This window comes from Mustela erminea, chromosome 4 (genome assembly GCF_009829155.1).
Source record: "Mustela erminea isolate mMusErm1 chromosome 4, mMusErm1.Pri, whole genome shotgun sequence".
In the NCBI taxonomy this organism is placed as follows: domain Eukaryota; kingdom Metazoa; phylum Chordata; class Mammalia; order Carnivora; family Mustelidae; genus Mustela; species Mustela erminea.
The window spans coordinates 21,143,577-21,163,970 of NC_045617.1; the positions used below are offsets into that span (position 1 = coordinate 21,143,577).

The following is a 20,394-nucleotide window of genomic DNA, read 5'->3' on the forward strand; positions in this document are numbered from 1 at the left end:
GTAGATGGCTGTGACCTAAAAGCTTAAACTAGCTAGGGGAAATAAAAGTTTATACTCTAGATAATGACTCTGCTGCCAGATTATTCCTGTATTTGATGTCCACTACACTGTCATGACAGAAATGGTATCCTAATGAGGATAAATTCTATCTAGTGCCCATTATAAAGGGACAGTATTTTTTAAATGAAAGTGAATGGGTTTACCCAACCACTTATTTACAGATAAACTCTAGGAAGATATGAAACTTTTTATTTTATATGCAAATTCATACTTGTTTATATATTATTTCTCATTATATCATCTTTGAAAGTGATAGTCTGGGGGCACCTGGCTGGCTCAGTCTATAGAGCATGTAATTCTTGATCTCAGGGTTGTGAGTTCAAGCCCCATGTTGGACATGGAACATACTTAAGAAAAAAAAAATGATTATGGTAGTCTGTATATCAGAGGTACTGGTGTAGTTTCAGATCCTTCTGAAATGATGCAACATGATATTCCAACTTATTTCATCTTGCACTGAAGACTTGTTTCTCTCCTGACCATGTGGGATTTTGCTTCTTCCTTTCCCATTCTAGCTAATGCCCTTGAGAAAAATCCTGCCTTAACATAATTAGGGTCCTCAAGTAAGGCCATGGTCTTTTCAATCTCTTAAGTTCCTGTCTGCACAGTTTTCGTAGGCTTCATTTGAGTTGGATGTGTGTTATGCACACACACGTGTATGTGTGCATATATAATATAGGTAAATTATCTCTGGCTAGTGAACTTACAAAATCAATAATAAACAGAGACAAATAAGCAAAGTAACATGAATGCTGTTTTTTGTTTGTTTGTTTGTTTTTAAGATTTTGTTTGTTTATTTGACAGAAACAGAGAGAGGGAACACAAACAGGGGGAGTGGGAAAGGGAGAAACGGGCTTCCCACTGAGCAGGAAGCCCAATGTGGGGCTCGATCCCCGGACCCTGTTATCATGACCTGAGCTGAAGACAGACCCTTAACTGACTGAGCCACCCTGGTGCCTCATTAATGCTATTAATTAAAGGACTTTATTAGTGAAGAAATACAGCTTTTGACAGAAAAAATGGGAAATAGGTCAAGAAGGTACTTGAAAGGTCTCTGGTTTTTTTATACATGGTTAGAGTAAAGAGAAAAGACCTTTTTTTTTTTTAAAGATTTTATTTATTTATTTGACTGAGAGAGATCACAAGTAGACGGAGAGGCAGGCAGAGAGAGAGAGAGAGAGAGAGAGGAGGAAGCAGGCTCCCTGCCTAGCAGAGAGCCCAATGCAGGGCTTGATACCAGGACCCTGAGATCGTGACCTGAGCGAAGACAGAGGCTTTAACCCACTGAGCCACCCAGGTGCCCAAAAAGAGCCATTTTTTAATAGAGATATTATTATTGAAATTAAGGTATAAATGGTTTACCACTCCTTTTTGTCCCTAGTTTTTGAAAGTCTTATTTTTATAAACTTCTTAAGTAACCAGATTTCAGTATTTTATATATTAACCTATTGTAGATTTAATTGGAAGGTTTTGAATGGTTTTGTTTGTTTTTTAGGGTTTTGGTTAATAATATAAATAAGACTGAATTAGGTCACCTGAGTCTAATTTGGGAAACAAGCTGCATTACTTCATCTCTGAATGCACAAAATAATTTGAAACATCTTTTTCTTTTATTTCAGGCCTTTTTATGGTTATCATGAGAAGGAAAGACACTTTATGAAGATCTATCTTTATAATCCTGCGATGGTGAAAAGGTACAAGATAAATAAAAATATGAATAACTATCACTTAAGTATTTTGGTAATAATAAGAAAAATCTAGAAGAAAGGATTATATAGTTTGTAGCATTATTAAAGGAAGAGACCATATGTATATTTATGTGCAAAAGAGAGCCATAACTTGGCCTCTAAGAAGAATATTTTAAGAGTGAAAGGACCTTGTTTGATGGCCCCTTACCGCTTCTTTTCTGTCTTAGGTTTAGAGAGCTTGTAGAAGTAAATAGAAAGAGATGATGGCTGCCTTGTAGGATCTTGGTAGCCGGAGCAAATGTTCAAAACCAGGAGAAATTTGCTCTTTAGTTTCAAAGCAAAAAGAAATATATGAGAGTGAGGCCAGAGTATAAACTAAGAACTCAAAATCCTTTTGACTCTTTATTAATGTTAGTGAAATTTTATATCCCAGGTTTTTTGTTTGTTTTGTTTTGTTTTTTTCTTTCCCTCAGTAAGTCTGTCTATATCTTATTTTGTCAGTGGTCCTGGAGTCTAAGTCATTAATGGCAGGAAGGGCACATGTAAAGATTTCAGTCGTCCTCTGGGGCTCACAACAAGGGTTTTCATTCTGTGTGGTGATGAGTAGGGTAAAAGTGTCCTTAGAAAAATGCTTACTGTTGTTTTTTCAGAAGACCTCTCTGCTAGTAAGTACTAGGTTTCAAAAGGTAACCTTTTGGTAAGACACAAATTGAATGTTTCCCCAGAGTGGATTTAGGCACCAAGAGAGGCACAGCTACCAACTATGTGAGGTTTATTCTGAATTAGGCCAACTGAGTGCTTCACTGAATCACTGTCTTAATCCCAATGGTTAGTTATTCTCTTCTCCAGGTAACCAGTGAAAACTAGTTTTCTCTATAATCTGCTCCCACCCTTATCCCAAACAGCTTCTGTTATGTAGGGTACCAAAACAATTTTTCAGAACAGGCACTTACAGACAATGATGTTTCTTATACCACTTCCCTTGGTCACACTTTCTTATATCCATGGAGTCCAAAAGAACAATCACTGTGAATTCTTACCCTGTCTTGCACACACAGTGGTGAGAGAGTAAACCTTAATCATTTTTACCCTTTCTGAGCCCCAAGTGTGCTAGAGGGGGACCCATAAATAAAATGTGCATTATCTTTAAAAATAGCCTCGTTCTATGTGAAGTATACATCTAATCTGTTTTTCTTCCTTCTGACTATAACAGTCAAATACTTATTAAACTCTTTCCAGTAAGTTTGCTTTAAATTATATAGTCAGGTTATCATAGTGGCTATTGAAATTCCCTGATTTATTGAGAGATTACTTGTATTCAAAATCTGGCTCTACTTCTTATCTCCTGGGACGATTTAGGCAAGTTATTTTCTCTGTCTGTGACTTATCTTCCTCATCTGTAAATAGGGTTGATGTTAGCACACTTCGTTCTGATAATCGAATGTGTTAATATCTATAAGTCGCTCCAAACAGTGCCTGGCACATTATAGGTGCTGTGTTGGCTATAGTATATATGAAAAAGATTTTCATATTTTATATGAAATATAAAATTCCTTATGTTATATAAATTAAAATATTTATTTTTTATTTACCCTTGCTCTTAACTTTTCTCCCTATTTTTAAAAGATTTTATTTATTTGACAGAGAGAGAGAGATCATAAGTAGGCAGAGAGGCCAGCAGAGAGAGAGGGGGAAGCAGGCTCTCTGCTCAATCCCAGGACCCTGAGATGTGGAGCTCAATCCCAGGACCCTGAGATGTGGAGCTCAATCCCAGGACCCTGAGATCATGATCTAAGTCGAAGGCAGAGGCTTAACCCACTGAGCCACCCAGGCGCCCCTATCCTTTTATTTTCCATACATATATATATATATATATACACACACATATACGCACATGTCCTGTTTTTAAAATTTCCATATGCGGGGCACCTGGGTGGCTCAGTGGGTTAAGCATCTGTGCCTTGGGCTCAGATCACGATCCTGGGGTCCTGGGATCAAGCCCTGCATCAGGCTCTCTGCTCAGCGGGGTGTTTATTCTTCTGTCCTTTCCCCCAGCATGTACTCGCTTGCTCTCTCAAATAAATAAATAAAAATCGTAAAAAAAATTTTCCACATACAGTTGGTGTCCTGCTAGAACGTAAGTCCACAGGCAAAGATTTTTTTCTGCTATGTTTGATGTATAATCCTCAGTGTTCAGAATATGTGTGTCTGGCACTAAGTAGTCAATAACTTTCTATAGAATGAATCAATCCTATATATACCATTTGGAGACTAGTCTCTTGCTTTCTCTACTTGCTCATCTCCTGTGAACTTTACTGCCATTTTTTTTTTTAAACATATAATGTATTATTTGCCCCAGAGGTCTGTGAATCGTTAGGCTTACATACTTAACAGCACTCACCATAGCACATACCCTTTGCAATGTCCATAACCCAACCACCCTCTCCGTATCCTCCCTCCCCCAACACTCAGTTTGTTTTGTGAGGTTAAGATTTTCTTATGTTTTGTCTCCCTCCTGATCCCATCTTGTTTCATTTTTTTCCTTCCCTACTCCCCAAACTCCCTACTCTGCCTCTGAAGTTCCTCATCTCAGGGAGATCATGTGATAATTGTCTTTCTCTGATTGACTTATTTCACTCAGCATAATACCCTCTAGTTCCATCCACATCATTGCAAATGGCAAGAGTTCATTTCTTTTGATGACTGCATAGTATTCCATTATATATATACATATATACACCACATCTTCTTTATCTATTCATCTGTTGATGGACATCTAGGTTCTTTCCATAGTTTGCCTGTTGTGGACATTGCTGCTATAAACGTTTGGGCGCATGTGCCCCTTCAGATCACTGCGTTTGCATCTTTAGGATAAATACCTAGTACCTACTCTTACCACACCCTGAAATTTGTCCTGCCTCTGAGATTTTAAATGCAGACATCTTGATTTCTGACTACAGTCTTCTTTTTTTAAAAATTCTTGAGATCTAATTTACCACAAAATTCACACATTTTAAGGATATGCAGTTCAGTGATTTTTTTTTTTTGAAGTAAATTTGCTGAATTGTACAGTTACCACTATAATTCAGTTTTAGAACCTTTTCATGGCTCTAATAAGATCCTTTATATGTTGTTGGGGTTTTTTTGTTTATTTATTTTTAAGATTTTCTTTATTTCACACAGAGAGAGACAGAGAATACAAGCAGGAGGGGTGGGAGAGGGAGAATCAGGCTTTCCACTGAGCTGGGAGCCCAATGCAGGGCTTGATTTCAGGACCCTGAGATCCTGACTTGACCTGAAGGCACACGCTTAATGACTGAGCCATCTAGGTGTCCCTTTTTTGTTTTGAGGCTTTAAACCCCCTGGACTCAAGACTACTGCCCCATTCTGTATAACTTTCTCCTGCAATTAATTTCTTTCCTATCCAGCTCAGATTCTATTCTCTATCTTTTCAACTCCTTTGTCTGCCAGGTTAACCATCAGTTCTGGGTTAATCTGTTTATTTACCTTTTTTTCTCTGCTATAAACTCTGGCTTCTGATTATTTTTAGGATACAAAAAAATCACAACAGAATGGTGCCACTGTGAATTCATAGTCTTCAACTGCTCCTGGGCCCTGCCTTGTCTTATTTCTGCTTTTCTCTAATTTTCTTCTTACCTTTCTCCACCCTCTTTACTCCAGTGTGAAGCCCCTCCCAAGGCTTTGCCTTCTACTTCATAGGGAAAATGGAACTCATCAGTCTAGAAAAGTAGTTGTTAAATTGTGCACTGGGGATTCCTTAGACCCTTTCGAGAGGATCTGTGTTGTCAAAATCAGATCTCCATGTTGCTAAATCTAGTTAATACCATTTTGTCCTTAACTTCTGACCTTATGTCTGTGGTTATAGTGCTTTAAAATAACCCCAGGTGTTTATTTCTTTGATATAAGCCTCCTCTGATTTTCCTTATACCTGTCTGATTATTCATATTTATGCCATTTTGTTGGTTCCTCTTTTAACATCTGCAGCTGTTCTTGGGGTTATGTTTTAGGCTTTCAGCTTTTCTCTCTGTACTCTCATCTCACTGTACAGCCTTATCTACTGTTATGGTTTGGTTTAGTTTTTTTACTTTTGTTAATCTTTATGCATTTGACTTTCAGGTATATATCAATAGCCTAAATTTTCCTCCAGAGCTCTGGATCAATGTATCACACCATCTTCTGGATAAATAGAATAGCTTTGCAGTTAAGAGTAAGGGCTCACAAATCAGAGAAAACTTTAATTTTAGCTCTTCCGCTTTTAATTTGTATGATTTGGGACAACCTTTTAATCTAAGACTCAGTTTCTCTATTTATAAAATGGGGATAATAGTATCATAGGTTTGTAGTGAGGATTACCTGAGATTAAGCATTTGAAACAACTAACACAATGTTTAATACATAGTCCTTAAATATGTTAGCTGCCTCTGTTGTGTAAATGAAGTTATTCTTGTCCTCATTCTCATTGTCATTCATTGTCAGTATTTTCATGGAAACCTACCTGAATACCCCACAATACCTAAACCCCAGGATGTCTAAAACGGAGTTTATCCTTAATCCCTCTCTGAAATTCTGCAGAGAAACCTGTTTTCTTCTAGTCCTTTCTATTTGGAACAAGCAGGCAGAGGCAGAGAGAGAAGCAGGCTTTCTGCCAAGCAAGGAGCCCGATGTGAGACTTGATCCCTGAACCCTGGGATCATGACCTGAGCCGAAGATAGTGGCTTAACCGACTGAGCCACCCAGGTGTCCCTAGTCCTTTCTATTTCAGTAACATGGCAGCAAGAAATCTAGACATCCTCCTTAACTCTTATTCTGCCATATCCTCTGCATCTAATCAGTCCCCAAGGCTTGACTATTCCATATATATCTCCTGAATCAACACAGTGCCATAGTCTTTGTCAACGCTACCATCATCTTAGTTTTTCCAAAATAGCTTTCTCACTTCCTAGCTCTAGTCCTGTGTATTGTCTAGCTACCCTGGTCATTTGTCTTTCCTGCTCTTTACTTCAAAGGCAAATTCTACTATCTCTTGGAATGTTTTAATAGACTGCATGATCTGACTTTTCATTATCTCTCTAGCCCACACCCCTGTAGACACACTCTCCACAGCCTGTCACTAAGCCTCACGCAATGATTTCAGTTCCCAAATAGGCCGTGTTTTCTTGTGACCTTTCATATGTATAATTTTATTTGTGTGAAATACTCTTCCCTTTCTTTAGAGAAGAAATATCTTTAATTCATCATTTAGTGTCCTGCTTAGAGATTTCTCTTCAAGAAGGCTTTGCAGAAACAACTTCTGTACCTTTATCTTATTAATCCCTTCTAGATGTTTCATATACTTCCCTTGCATAGCACTTCACTTTTTATAATCACCTATTGTTTGTGTTCTCCATCATGAAGGAAAAATAACTCAAGAGAAGACAAATATTAAAATAGCAGTATTTCAGAGTAGTGGATTTGAGTCATAAATCCTTTTTCAGAATGTTTGTAATAATCTTGTAAAATGTTTCTCTCAGTGTTTAAAAGGAGAAACTCTTTTTTTTTTTTTTAAAGATTTTATTTTTAAGTAGTCTCTACACCCAATTTGGGGCTCAAACTTAGAACCTGGAGATCAAGAGTCACATACTCCACTGACTGAGGCAGCTAGACACCCCAGGAAAAGTTCATATTTTAGAAACTTTTCACATCCTATTTTTTTAATATAATTAGTATTAAGTTGGTTTTTGAGGTCAAAATATTCTTCATCCAAGTAGTTTTTTGTCATTTTCTTTGAGTGTGCAGCTGACTTTAAAACTTGACCAAACTTTTAATTTCTAACAAAATACAAATTTTCAGTAAAATTAAAATAAAAAATTTGTGTGCTAATATAATGTGTTTCATTCTCTATAGTAGTATAATGTTTCATTTAACATTTTAGGAACCATAATTTCATGATATAACTTTTTTTTCTAATTTAGGATATGTGAACTTTTGCAAAGTGGAGCCATAATGAATAAATTTTACCAGCCTCATGAAGCGCATATTCCCTACCTCCTACAGCTGTTCATTGACTACAATCTCTATGGAATGAATTTAATAAATCTGGCTGCTGTCAAGTTCCGAAAAGCAAGAAGGAAAAGTAAGGTTAATTTCACAAGTTCAAATTAAAGCTTTGAAACAAATGTTATGTAATTGATGATTCATAAAATGACATATATTTAGAAAATAACTGCTGAGTTGATAAAGAATAAAAAGGAATATGCAAAATGGTATTAGGGTTCATCAGGAAAAGAATCTCAAAAGAATTTTTTTGTAATAACTTTATTGAAATATAATTCACATACCATACAACTCACTCATTTAAAATGGACAATTCAGGGGCACCTGGGTGGCTCAGTGGGTTAAGCCTCTGCCTTCAGCTCAGGTCATGATCTCAGGATCCTGGGATCGAGCCCCGCATCAGGCTCTTTGCTCGGCGGGGAGCCTGCTTCCCCCTCTCTCTCTGCCTGCCTCTCTGCCTCTCTGTCAAATAAATAAATAAAATCTTTTAAAAAAAAATAAATAAAATAAAATGGACAATTCATTGGCTTTTCGTATAGTCACGGAGTTGTACAACCATCACCACAATCAAATTCAGAACATTTTCAGCACTTCTAAAAGAAAATCTGTAGTCTTTAGCAGTCACCTTTAACCCTTCCATGCCTCCCACCCCTTAGCAACCACTAATCTATTTTCTGTCTCTGTATGTTTGCCAGCCTGCACATTTCCCATAAATGGAATTGTATTTTTTTTTCATTTAGCCTAATGTTTTCAAGGTTCATCCATGTTATAACATCTATTAGTGTTTCATTCTTTTTATGGCCAAATAACACTCTATTTTATGAACATATTACATTTTGTTCATGAGCTCATCAACTGATGGAAAATTTGGGTTTCCACTTTTTGGCTATTATGAGCAAAGCTGCTTTGAACATAAGTACAGATATTTGTGTAGCCATATATTTTCACTTCTCTTGGGCACATATCTAGGAATAGAATTTCCGGGTCAGATGGTCTAGCATCTTTTGTTTTTGTTCTCATCGAATTCCTTCTCTTCTGCTTGAAACAAAATGAACCCAACATTCTTTTTCTGCCAATGCTATTGTCCTGTTTTTTTTTCTTTTTATTCACTGCCATACTTCTTAAACCAAAGGCTAGCTTTTTTTATCTCATAGTTTACTGTCTATTCTTTTTGGTTTAACTTCTTACATTTCTTCTACAGTATCCAAACTATGCTCGAAAAAGTAACCAGGGAGGATTTTTTTTTCCCTCTGCTCAATAACAGACTAAGTGATTATAATTAACCTTCCTATTAAAAACAATTTAAAGGCTAAGAAGATTTTTTAAAAATCTTAAATGCATCAAAGAGATACAAAACAGCAAAGAAATACTGGCCAAAAGAGGAAATAGACTGCTGAAAATCAACCTTTGCCCTGAGGGTTTTGCTCACCCTGGAAAATTTAGACTCTCCATTGAGACAGCCTTTCCAAATGATAGAGGCAGAAACAAAACCCAGGGTCTCATTGGGTAAGATGTCCTTACAAACTAGGAAGTGGAACAGCTTTAAGATACTTCAACACAGTTTGAATTCCTTGGGAATAAAAGAGATTCCCAGATCTAGAACTTGATCTGAGGTCGTGATGGTCTGGTCATATACTCACCATTCAGTAGAGGCAAATTCTAAATTCTACTGTAGAATTTTATTACAGGTCTTAAATTATTCCTAAAAATAACATTTCAAATATAATATGTTCACACAATTTAGAATATACCAGACACACAAGAAAATTCTCTATGAGCAAAACCTAGCAAACACTGATGTGTGCATACATGTGCACATACGCATGCTCTAAAGACTTACAAGGAATTCAGGTACTGGAATTACAAATGCAGTTTGGAAAACTATAATGCAGAATCCTTATCAAATATAATACTATTTGCAATGTTTTACTATATAATGTTATACATACTTATAGTTGTGTTTGTCATGTCTCTCCATGATGCTGATAATACCTTTACATGAAAGAATTTAGATGCAGTAATACTATTTCTGAAAACAGATTTTGTTATATTGACAACTTAAATACTACATATTTTAAATCCACAAAAATTGAAGCATTGACCAATATATGACTCACCTTTTTAAGTAGACCAAAATAATTCATTTGTTCATAACTAATTCTACTAGATAGTAATCTTAGTTTTAGGTGCAACTTACAGTTTACTAAATGCCAGGTTTTCTGGCATCTCAAAATCTTAGAATTTTATAAAATTCTGTATAAAACAAGTTGTATAAATAGTCCATAGGATCCCAAGATAGAAATCATCTGATAAAGAATGGAGTAGTCTGTCTGCCCAGTATCTTTCTTTTTCTCCATAGAGAAAAAGAATAGAAAGTGAAGGCAGGAAGATAAAAGATATAAAAAGGCAGGAGAAGGATAACTTCACTGCTTAACTTCCTTCCCTACAGGAATTGTTTCCCTAAATTTTTGTGAGGGCTTGGTTATTTCTTATCTGGGAGATCCTTCTTTTGGTGAGGGGGGCAATGTAGAGATTTTCAAGAGTAAAGCTTTAAGGAATCACATTACCCAACTTCAAGACATTTATTATAAAGCTACAGTAATCAAGATAGCATGGTATTAGTAAAAGGATGGGACATACAGACCGACGGAACAAAAGAGAACCCAGAAACAGACCCACACAAATAACATCTACTTATCTTTGGCAAAGGTACTGTCTTAATTCAGTGAAGAAAAGATAGTTTTTTCAACAAATGGTGCTGCAATCATTGGATGCCAGAAAATAAAAATAAAAGAACCCAGACACATACTTTACACCTTATGTAAAAATCAAAATGGATCATAGACTTCATTGTGAAATTTAAAACTATCAGACTTACAGAGGAAAACAAAGAGAAAGTCTGCCTGACCGTGGATTGGCAATGAGGTTCTAGGTAGAATACAAAAAATATCCATGAAAAGAAAACTGCTAAGTTGATTTTATCAAAATTAAAAATTTTAGCTCTGTGGAAAATACTATTAATGAAAAGGTAAGTCACACACTGGGAGAAAACGTTTTCAAATTACTTATCAGATAAAGTACTTGCATCTAGAATATGTAAAGAACTCTCAACAGTAAGAAAGCAAACAATCCATTTAAATATGGTCAAAAGAGGGGCACCTGGGTTGCTCAGTCGGTTGAGCATCTGACTCGGTTTCAGCTCACTTCATGCTCTCATGGATTATGGGCCCAAGCCCCACTCCCCCACACTCAGCATGGAGTCTGCTTGAATCTCTCCCTCTGCCCCTCTCCTAATATGCACATTTGTGCTCAAGCTCTCTGAAATAAATATTTAAAAAATAAAGTCCAAAGATCTGGGCAGATCCTAGCAAAGAAAAAGATGTAACAATGGCAAACACATGAAAAGATGATTGTTAATATTATATATCATTAGGGAAATACAAATTACAACCACAAAGAGCTACTACTGCGTACCTTTTAGAATGGCTAAAATCCAAAAACTAGCAATACGTGCTGGCAGGGATGTGGAACAACAGTAACTCATACATTGGGAGTGGGAATGCAAAATAGTGCAACCACTTTGGGATACAGTTTGGCAGTTTCTCATAATGTTACACGTAGATTTACATGACCCAGTGATTGCTCTCCTCTGCATTTACCCGAGTGATTTAAAAGTTATGTCTGCCCAAGAACCTGTATGCAAATGTTTATAGCAGCTTCATAATTGCTAAAAGTCTAAAGTAACCAAAATGTCCACTCATTGGGGTAGTGGATAAACTGTGATCTAACCATACAGTGGAATACTGTGAATCAGTAAAAAGCATCAAGCTATCAATTCATACATTGATGAATCTTTAACACATTTTACTGAGTGAAAGAAGCCAGACCCAGAGGCTCCTAATTGGATGATTTCATTCATAAAACATTCTGGAAAAGCAAAACTACAGAAATGGAAAACATATTAGTGGTTGCCAGGTATTGGAGGAGAGGGGAGTATTGACTACAAAGCAAATATACAGGCAAACTTTGAGGGTGAAGGAATTGTTCTGTATGGTACTGCATGCGTCTATATATTTATCAAACCCATAGAACTATACCTTAGTTAACTGTTGAAGGTTAACATCCTCAGTGGTGTCATGTGATACTGTGTAGCCCCTCATGTGAGGTGATGAGGAGGACACTTCATCTCTGTGATACTTCAAAAACCCATTACCACAGTCTAGTGATGAGAAAAATGTCAGACAAACCCACATGTGGGGGGATGTTCTACAGGTTACCTGTCCTGTACTCATGATTCTCAAGGCTATGAAAAACAAGGAGAGACAGAAATAGACCAGATGAGACTTAGGGAGACGGGATAACTAGATGCCATGTGGTGTACTGAATTGAACCCTGAAACAGAAAGTGGACAACAGTTGAAAAACTGGTGAAATTCAAATAAAGTGTGCAGTTTAGTTAATATTGATGTGTCTGTGTCCATTTATTTTGACAGATGTACTGTCATAATGTAAAATGTTAACAGTAGAAACTCTGTACTACCCTTGCAACTTCTCTATAAATGTAATATTATTCCAAAATAAAAAGGTTATCGAGGGAATAAAAGAATACAGCAGGTTGGTTATCAGTATCAAATACAGGTGATAGTTCAATTAGGATTGAAGAATGGTAAAGATTCTAGACTATGAACAGTAGGTATTTATAGGAAAAGAAGGTAACTTTCACAGAAGCTTATTTCCAATAGGAAAACATGAGAAAAGTTTGAGTTTTCAAATATATGTAAGCCATTTATTTTAGTTACAGAAGTTAGATGAGAATTAGAATGTTAATTAGAAGGATTTTTTTTTTCAAGATACAGAAAATTTTTACAATTTGAAGGCAGGAACACATGAGATTTAGTTGGAAATTAAAAGCAGGGAAATTGTTGCAAGTATAATGAAATAAAATTTATATCTTAATTCCTTATACTAAATGTCCCTCAGGTTTTGGTTTGTTTTGTTTTGCTTGTTTTGTATAAAAGGTTATAGTGAAATCATGGAAAGAAGAAGTGAATCACTTTTTTATATTTTACCATGTTTCTGAGACACATTAAACTGACAGTTTACTTCTTATGGTAAATTAATATGTATTACATATATATGCATAACTTAACATTTTTGTTTTGGAAGACAAGTTAATGTACATAATGAAGTCTTTTGAAAATGGAGTAAATTAAAAAGTAGATAAGATTTAGAAATTTTAACAGTATATAGGCATATACAGTTTTTTTCCTCAGGATTTCAGTTATATAATCAGGTGTCAGATGAATGGAAATGGTGCTAATTACTGTAATTGTTAAGGTGAAGTATATAAACAGTAAATATTTTGAGCACCACAGAGGTATTTTGTATTTTTTATCATCCACAATTGAAAAATTATGTATGTATATAATTGTGTGTGTGTGTGTGTGTGTGTGTGTGTGTGTGTGTATTTTTTAAGTTAGGGAGTTTCCATGTTCTTTAGGGAAATATGCTAAAACAGTGTGCAAAAAGTAGGTAAAATGGTTTTTTATAATGTTATCAATAACTTTGAATCAGTAAACTTGTATAGATTCTTTTTTCATATAAATTTGTTAGAAAATAATATTTATGGTAACTTACAACTTACAAAGTAATTTCATATTAATGCCCTAGCCACCTAACAGCAAAGTTTTTAAAAACGTCTGAAGGTATATAAAATCACTTACATGTTTTGGCATGTGTTTTATTAAAATAACAAAGGTAATACCTGATCTTAGTCTTAATTGCACTATTTTGTGATCAGGCTAACCAAATAAGATCAAAGTACTGGGGTACGTTGGTGGTTCATTTGGTTGAGTGTCTGACTCTAATCTCAGCTTGGGTCTTGATCCCAGGGTGGTGAGTTCAAGCCCCATACTGGACTCCATGCTGGACACGGTGCCTCCTTAAAACAACAACAAACAAAAAGCATTAAATTTAGCTGGAAAAGATTACAAATTTAGCATATTTCTTAATGTTAGAATTCTGTCCATGCTACTCAATTAAGCTTTCTCTTAGAATTTAAATTCCTGTAAGAGATCACAGAAAAGTTACTAAAATTTAGAGACTATTTCAGAGTGTGACCCCAGGACTCAGTGCCCGAAACCTAGACAACTAAGCAAACATGCTTAGTACATTCTTCCACCACTGGTCAAATTGTATTTGTATTTGCCCCTGGTTTCTACTCATTGCTGTTAACTGCCATCACTTCTGAAATGTGTTACATATTTTTTTGTTGGGGGCATAGTGTTGAAATATGTTTTGAATCTTAACCTGGAATCTGATTTCCACTAGAATTTTAGTGACGTTTCATACAGAATACCCTAGGAATTTAAAGTCTATAAAAATTCTTAATTCTTCATTATTTTCAAAATGAGATTTTAATCATACCTACCACAATAGCACACTTAAATGTGTCATACTTTTATTCCAGTATCTAGGTATTGTGTCTATTTTTCTCTCTTATACATATTACAAATACTTTTGTTCCCTCTTAGTTTGGAACCATTGTTCTCTGACGTACATATGCATTCCTGTGTGTGTATGCATTTTAAGGACGCAATTTTAGAAACTAGTCATACAGGTTTTATATTATTTTACCTAACGGGTAATGGTATGCAGATTAAAAGTAGAATTTATCCCCTTTTACCTTTCTATTTCTAGGTGATCCATTGCGTGCAACTGGATCTTGCAAGGATCGGCTACCAGGAAATTCTCTTACTGGTACTTTATTTCGGTGGGAAGAAGATGAAATACCAAGGTTAGTTAATGTTGTAAAGGGGAAAAAAAAACCTATTCATATATAACCTACTGTATTTTAAAAATCAGTGGTTACTATAATTTAATCTTAATGTTATGTATATTTTTTATACATAAACAAGTAAGTTTGTCAGAGAAGCAACTCTCAGCATTAGTATGTTACATGGAATCACAGATTTTAAAAACAGACCTTGGAAATAGGAAAATAGACCTGCTTATTACCTAATTAATAAAAGTAATCTGGGTATAAATTTTTATACTTTTCTCCAACATCTATCTTCATTATGCATTGTAAATTGATACCCTATAACTTTTCAAATAAAAATCACATAGTAAAATAATTTAAAATGTAAACAGCAGATACTTTTAGTAAAAATAACCCTCAAACTTCTAAATATTTTTATGGAAAAAAGTAGATTGACGTACTATGTATGAATAATGTAGTTTGTGATTTCTTTTGACCAGGTATATTATTTATTAGACTTTCTGGGGGAGGTAACATTTCCCAAATGTTTAGATTACAGATATGTAATTAGTACCTATCTAAATTATCAATAATAGCTGTATACATAGAATTCAGAAAGGTATCCGTCTTATACCACAATGTTTGCCCAAGCTTTCTTGATCCTTCTATCAGTTGGGTATTGGCAGGATAATTATGGTCTTCCTCTTTTCACATATGTCATCTGATGCTTTTTTAAGTTGGTAATTTTCATGAACAGTGCAAGATAGAAAAAGTGTTTAAATGATTTTATGTTTTATTTCATAGTAAGATAGTATGAATTTAGTAAGTGACTGAAGATAAATTATCATAAAAATATTTGTTTAAAGTTTATGTTATTTAAGATTCTAATATGTGCCTCACAGAATTTTTACATTTTAGAATTAGTTGGGTTTTTAATACCTAAACTTAAGAAAGAATCTCACTAAATAATGATAAAAATACATTTTTTTATGACAGAAGTAATTGTACCAGAATGAAACTTTGAGGTCTTCAGAGTGATATGCACAGTGACTCACCTTATCTCTTGATTGACTTGAACCAGTATTAAGACTTTTTGATAAATATGCACACACACGTTCACATATGCATACATATGTATTTCTTGGTTCCTTCTCAGTACAGCAGAATTATATTTTAATCATATTGAAATGGTATTAAGTTTAGACAGAATATTAATCACCACGTGAAATCAGATTCTAATCAGTCCAGGGCGATGTGACCAAGAAGCTACTTGCTGCCTTCATTTTTTGTGCTTGTGATACAGTTCCTTGATCTCTCTGAAATTGGAGCACATCAATTTGATCCAAGGACTTTACCTATTCACTAAAGCCTTCAGTTCTGAAAATTTTATATTTAATAACTTGTGTTTTGCTTGATCAAATAAGACTAGAGTTTATTAGTACTTGAAATCCATTTATAGGCAACCATCTTTCTAGTTAGCTCATAGTAAAGCTTTACTGGTTAGGAGTAAGTTTGGGGAAACCATATATAATAAAAAGTTTGCGATTTAGAATGTTTTGGGGGAGCCCATCTTATTCTTAGCAATTGACAAATTATGAGCAAAGGTATGAGTAGGCAAACTAATAAAATTAGAAGAGGTACTCAGAATTAGAATTTATAATAAATATAGGATAACTCTGGAGTTTTTTCTCAGATTATCCTTTGGGGATGCTTATGTTGTAATAAACATGAGAATCCATTGTTTCACCAAGTACAAATAACATAATGTCAAATTTTGCCATGGATTAGTACTCTTAAATTTTATTAGTCTCATTTCTGTCCTCAGTGCTATTATCACCTTCTTGCTGGGTATTTTTTTTTTTAAACAAAGAAGTATTTTACATTCCCTCACAAACTTTATTACGAGGACTATGACAAATAGCAGCAAACTATTAAGGGACGAGAGTGTTCAGTTAGCAACTCTGCTAACCCTACTCGATAACTCATTGTAAATTACCACATATCATGGACCTTCCTGGTCCTTTGCCCCAGAGTGTTGAATCCACAAAAGTCAAGTCTACCACAGTAATCTCAACCTTGACTGCCCAATCGATTGATCTGAAGAGACTTTTAAAATGATAGATGTTTGAGCTCCACCCTCAGTGATTCTAATTAGTATGTCTGTTGTGTTAAGCTAGAAACAGAAATGTTCAGAGAGGCACTTTTGTCTAGTTACCATCCTATTGCTTATCTGCTTTTCATGACCATAATGAATAGTTTACATGTTTTGCTGACTCAGATTTTTTACTTACGGTTTTTCTATCTACTGGAAACAATTTTTTAAGAAGATTTTATTCATTTATTTGACAGAGAGATCACAAGTAGGCATAGAGAGAGGGAGAAGTAGGCTCCCCGCTGAGCAGAGAGCCCGATGTGGGGCTCGATCCCAGGAGCCTGAGATCATGACCTGAGCCAAAGGCAGAGGCTTAACCCACTGAGCCACCCAGGTGCCCCTGGAAACATTTTTAGTGTGAAAATTACTTCCTTTCACTAGGAACACCGCCTATACTGAATGTCTAAAGTAGTTTTGTAATAAAGGCAAGAAATAGTTGTAAATTTTTACTATGAGATTGCTTTTTTTTGTTGTTATCGTTCCCATCTTTTATCATGAATATGTTGCTCCTGGGAAATTCACCCTTGAAATTCATAGTATAATTCTTGCAAAAATTGTGAAACTTTTTGGTAAAAGGAGAAAACTGTTGACCAGACTATTTTATCTACTACTTCAATTCATGGTAAAACTGGTTTTATTAAATTATGTGAATAAAAAAAAAAAAGAAAAGCTACATTGATAATTTTTTTTTCTGAAAGTGAAAGGGATATATTGTGATAGGCTAGCTAACATGTCCCTTCTCTGTCAGAATGGTAAAAAGATACAGGTATGTTTTGTATCTACATATATATATATAAATATGTACATATAGGGATTTCCTTAGGGATCCTTAAGGATAGATAAGAGAAAATTAGGTTTTGCTAATATGTTTCTCTTAAAACATTAAAAAAAATATCTTTCATCTAAAAATGTTAATGAAATCTGCCATCACCCGCTTTCTAATAAAAGTTCTCCTTTTCATTTGGGGTCAGTATTTGTAGATCATCTAAATTTTGGAATGAGTAAACTGGTATTCATAATAGATGCTGTATGTTCATTCTGTCAAACAGGGTTAATTATATGGTATCTTCCTAATCCAGCTCTGATGAAAAAAAAAATGCTTTTGAGTAAACGAACATTAGTGGGGAACAACCCTCTGAAGTCGTCATAAGAATTAATGGCCTTGTGGTATCAGCACTTTTCTTAGCTATGATCCCACTGTTGAACTCATATAATTTCTCAGTTCTGTAGTTATGGAGACTTTTAAAACGTTCCTTAGCTCAGCAGTGGTTGAAGGCAGGGAGAACAGTATCATTTGCCCCACTTTTCAGTAGGCTCTCTTCCCCTTATCTCTTGTTGCATATTCTGTCCTCATTGTTTTATAACCAGCTATGATTGCTGAGGAAGATGCCTCTGGGCAAGTGATTACAAATGTATGTGGCTTCTGTATCCCTCTGTTGTCATCTAATCCCATTCTCCCTGGCCATGACCCTCATGCTAAAACATTGTACATTCCTTACATATAAAATATGAACCAAAATATATGAAATATACTGAAAAAGAATCTCAATAGAGTTGTCAACACAACAGGTTTTGTATTTTTCTCTTCCTGTATTTTATTTCTTTATATGTATACACACAGTATCATCATGAATAATTGTGACTTACTATAATATCACTAAACATGAAAAGATACAGTTATGTGACACATGTTTTTTAAATGTTATTTATTTTTTAAGTAATCCCTGCCCAATACGGGGCTTGAACTCACAGCCCCAAGATCAAGAGTTGCATGCTTTACTGACTGAGCCAGCCAGGCACCCCTGATTTATTATATTTTTGGATATCTTCTTAATACAGCTCTTTAATACTGGAAGGTGTTGAACCACAGAGTACATGTGAACTAGAAGTGGATGCTGTAGCTGCTGATATCTTAAATCGGCTGGACATTGAAGGTATATACACAATTATTAATATGTGTTTTTATTTTTAAAATTTAATGACCAAAATAGAGTAGAAAAAGTAGGTAAGAAAACAGTAGTAGAGAAGTAATATATTATAAAAGGGGGATGCAAAAATGTTAGGAAGATTTCTTCTGTACCTCTGATGAGACAGTCATTATTTTTTCACTAGTACGTCCATTCATGTTAAGTATATTTGCATAGACATGAGCCTAAAGTAAGACACTAAATACATCAGCAATCATAAAAGAATTTCATATATTCTGCCTTTCAATTTTTTAATTTTCAGTTTATATACCAGGGAGGGAACTCTTAGGTGTATTGACTGTCATCAAGTGCTTGAATCTTACTCATTTGCTGGGTTTTTGGGAGCCAGTAGGAAGAAAACTAAAACAAAAGAATAATGTAATAATGTAGATTGGGAATGTTTGGTCATTTTATTACACAAAGCAGGTAATTTTTTTTAAGGCAGTATTTGTTTTTTTAAACTTTGGATTTCTTTTTCTGAGCAAATATTTTTCACTTTGATCCTTGTCATATTGAAGTATTATTGTGATTATAGCTCAAATTGGTGGAAACCCTGGTCTGCAGGCCATATGGGAAGATGAAAAGCAACGGCGAAGAAACAGAAATGAAACTTCTCAAATTAGCCAACCTGAATCACAAGGTATAAACCCAATAGTACTCTGGTGATTTTTTTTTTTTTCCTAAAATTTAAGCCATTGAGTTTTTACCTTGACGTTAAATTTTACTTTTCAAGTTATCTTTAAATGTTCTAATTTTTTCCTTCTGTCATTGCTCTGAACTGTAATTCTTTACCTTCAAAGTGTCACTCATTATTTTCTCCCTCCACCCATACTCCCAACCACCATAGAAACTGTCATCTTCATTGTCCGGTTTTGACCTTACCTTGTCTTCTTGTCCCACCTCTTTGCTCCTTTTTTATTTTCTAGTGTGTTCTGGGTTTTTGTAGAAGAGTCCCAACGTAGAACCACTACATTTTGTTCATTAAGCTATGAAAACGTAACCCTTGAAATACTGCCCTTAAACTATTTTCTTTGTATGTCCTTAAATTCCTGCTATGATCATCTTGTACAGCTCAGAAAAAAATACTCATTTAATGTATTTTATGTATTACTAAATTCTGTATTAGTATACATACTAAATTATGTATTACTAAATTCTACATTTTATGTATTACTAAATTCTTCTACATTCAAAAAAGAATTTGAGGGCTTAAATGCCATGACTACAATAAAAATTTTAAGTAAAAATCAAAGAATTAGAGATACACATAAAAGAATAAAAAGACATAATTCAGGAGGTAAATATATTTGAAATATAGTAATAACTATACATTGAAGTCCAATTAAAACTTTCATTGTGTCTTAGACACTAAAAATGCTATGATAAATTTTGAATGCCTTCTAAGGCATTCTAAGATAGAAATATTTTATAAGGGAGAAATTTCTAGGTTCAGAGTGTGTGGTACATTTATAGGTAGAGAGCAATGTTTTTGTTTTAGATTTAAGTTATAATTATAGAACTTAATCTTGAACTGACTTTAAGTGCTTAATTTTATAGCTTCAGTATCAACCATTTCCCTTTTGTTTGACTTTATAATAGGACTACTTTTAGGTGGTATTATATGTGTCAAGAGAAAGATAGGAAATTGTAACTATTTTAAAAGCTACTCTAAGAGAAAGGAAAATATTTCATTCATTTGTTATCCACATGTTTT

At 34.6% G+C, this 20,394-nt stretch overlaps 1 protein-coding gene across 4 annotated transcripts in view; it reads left to right on the forward strand.

The window, feature by feature from the left end:
• The window catches only part of REV3L (REV3 like, DNA directed polymerase zeta catalytic subunit), a 182,232-nt gene that overhangs the window by 58,806 nt on the left and 103,032 nt on the right, over positions 1-20,394 (forward strand). For all 4 annotated transcript variants that reach the window (XM_032337986.1, XM_032337983.1, XM_032337984.1 and 1 more), the window contains exons 3-7: positions 1,680-1,754; positions 7,721-7,881; positions 14,501-14,597; positions 18,553-18,647; positions 19,216-19,320. In XM_032337986.1, the coding sequence (XP_032193877.1) occupies positions 1,680-1,754; positions 7,721-7,881; positions 14,501-14,597; positions 18,553-18,647; positions 19,216-19,320 (533 nt within the window). The remainder of the gene's footprint in view (positions 1-1,679; positions 1,755-7,720; positions 7,882-14,500; positions 14,598-18,552; positions 18,648-19,215; positions 19,321-20,394) is intronic.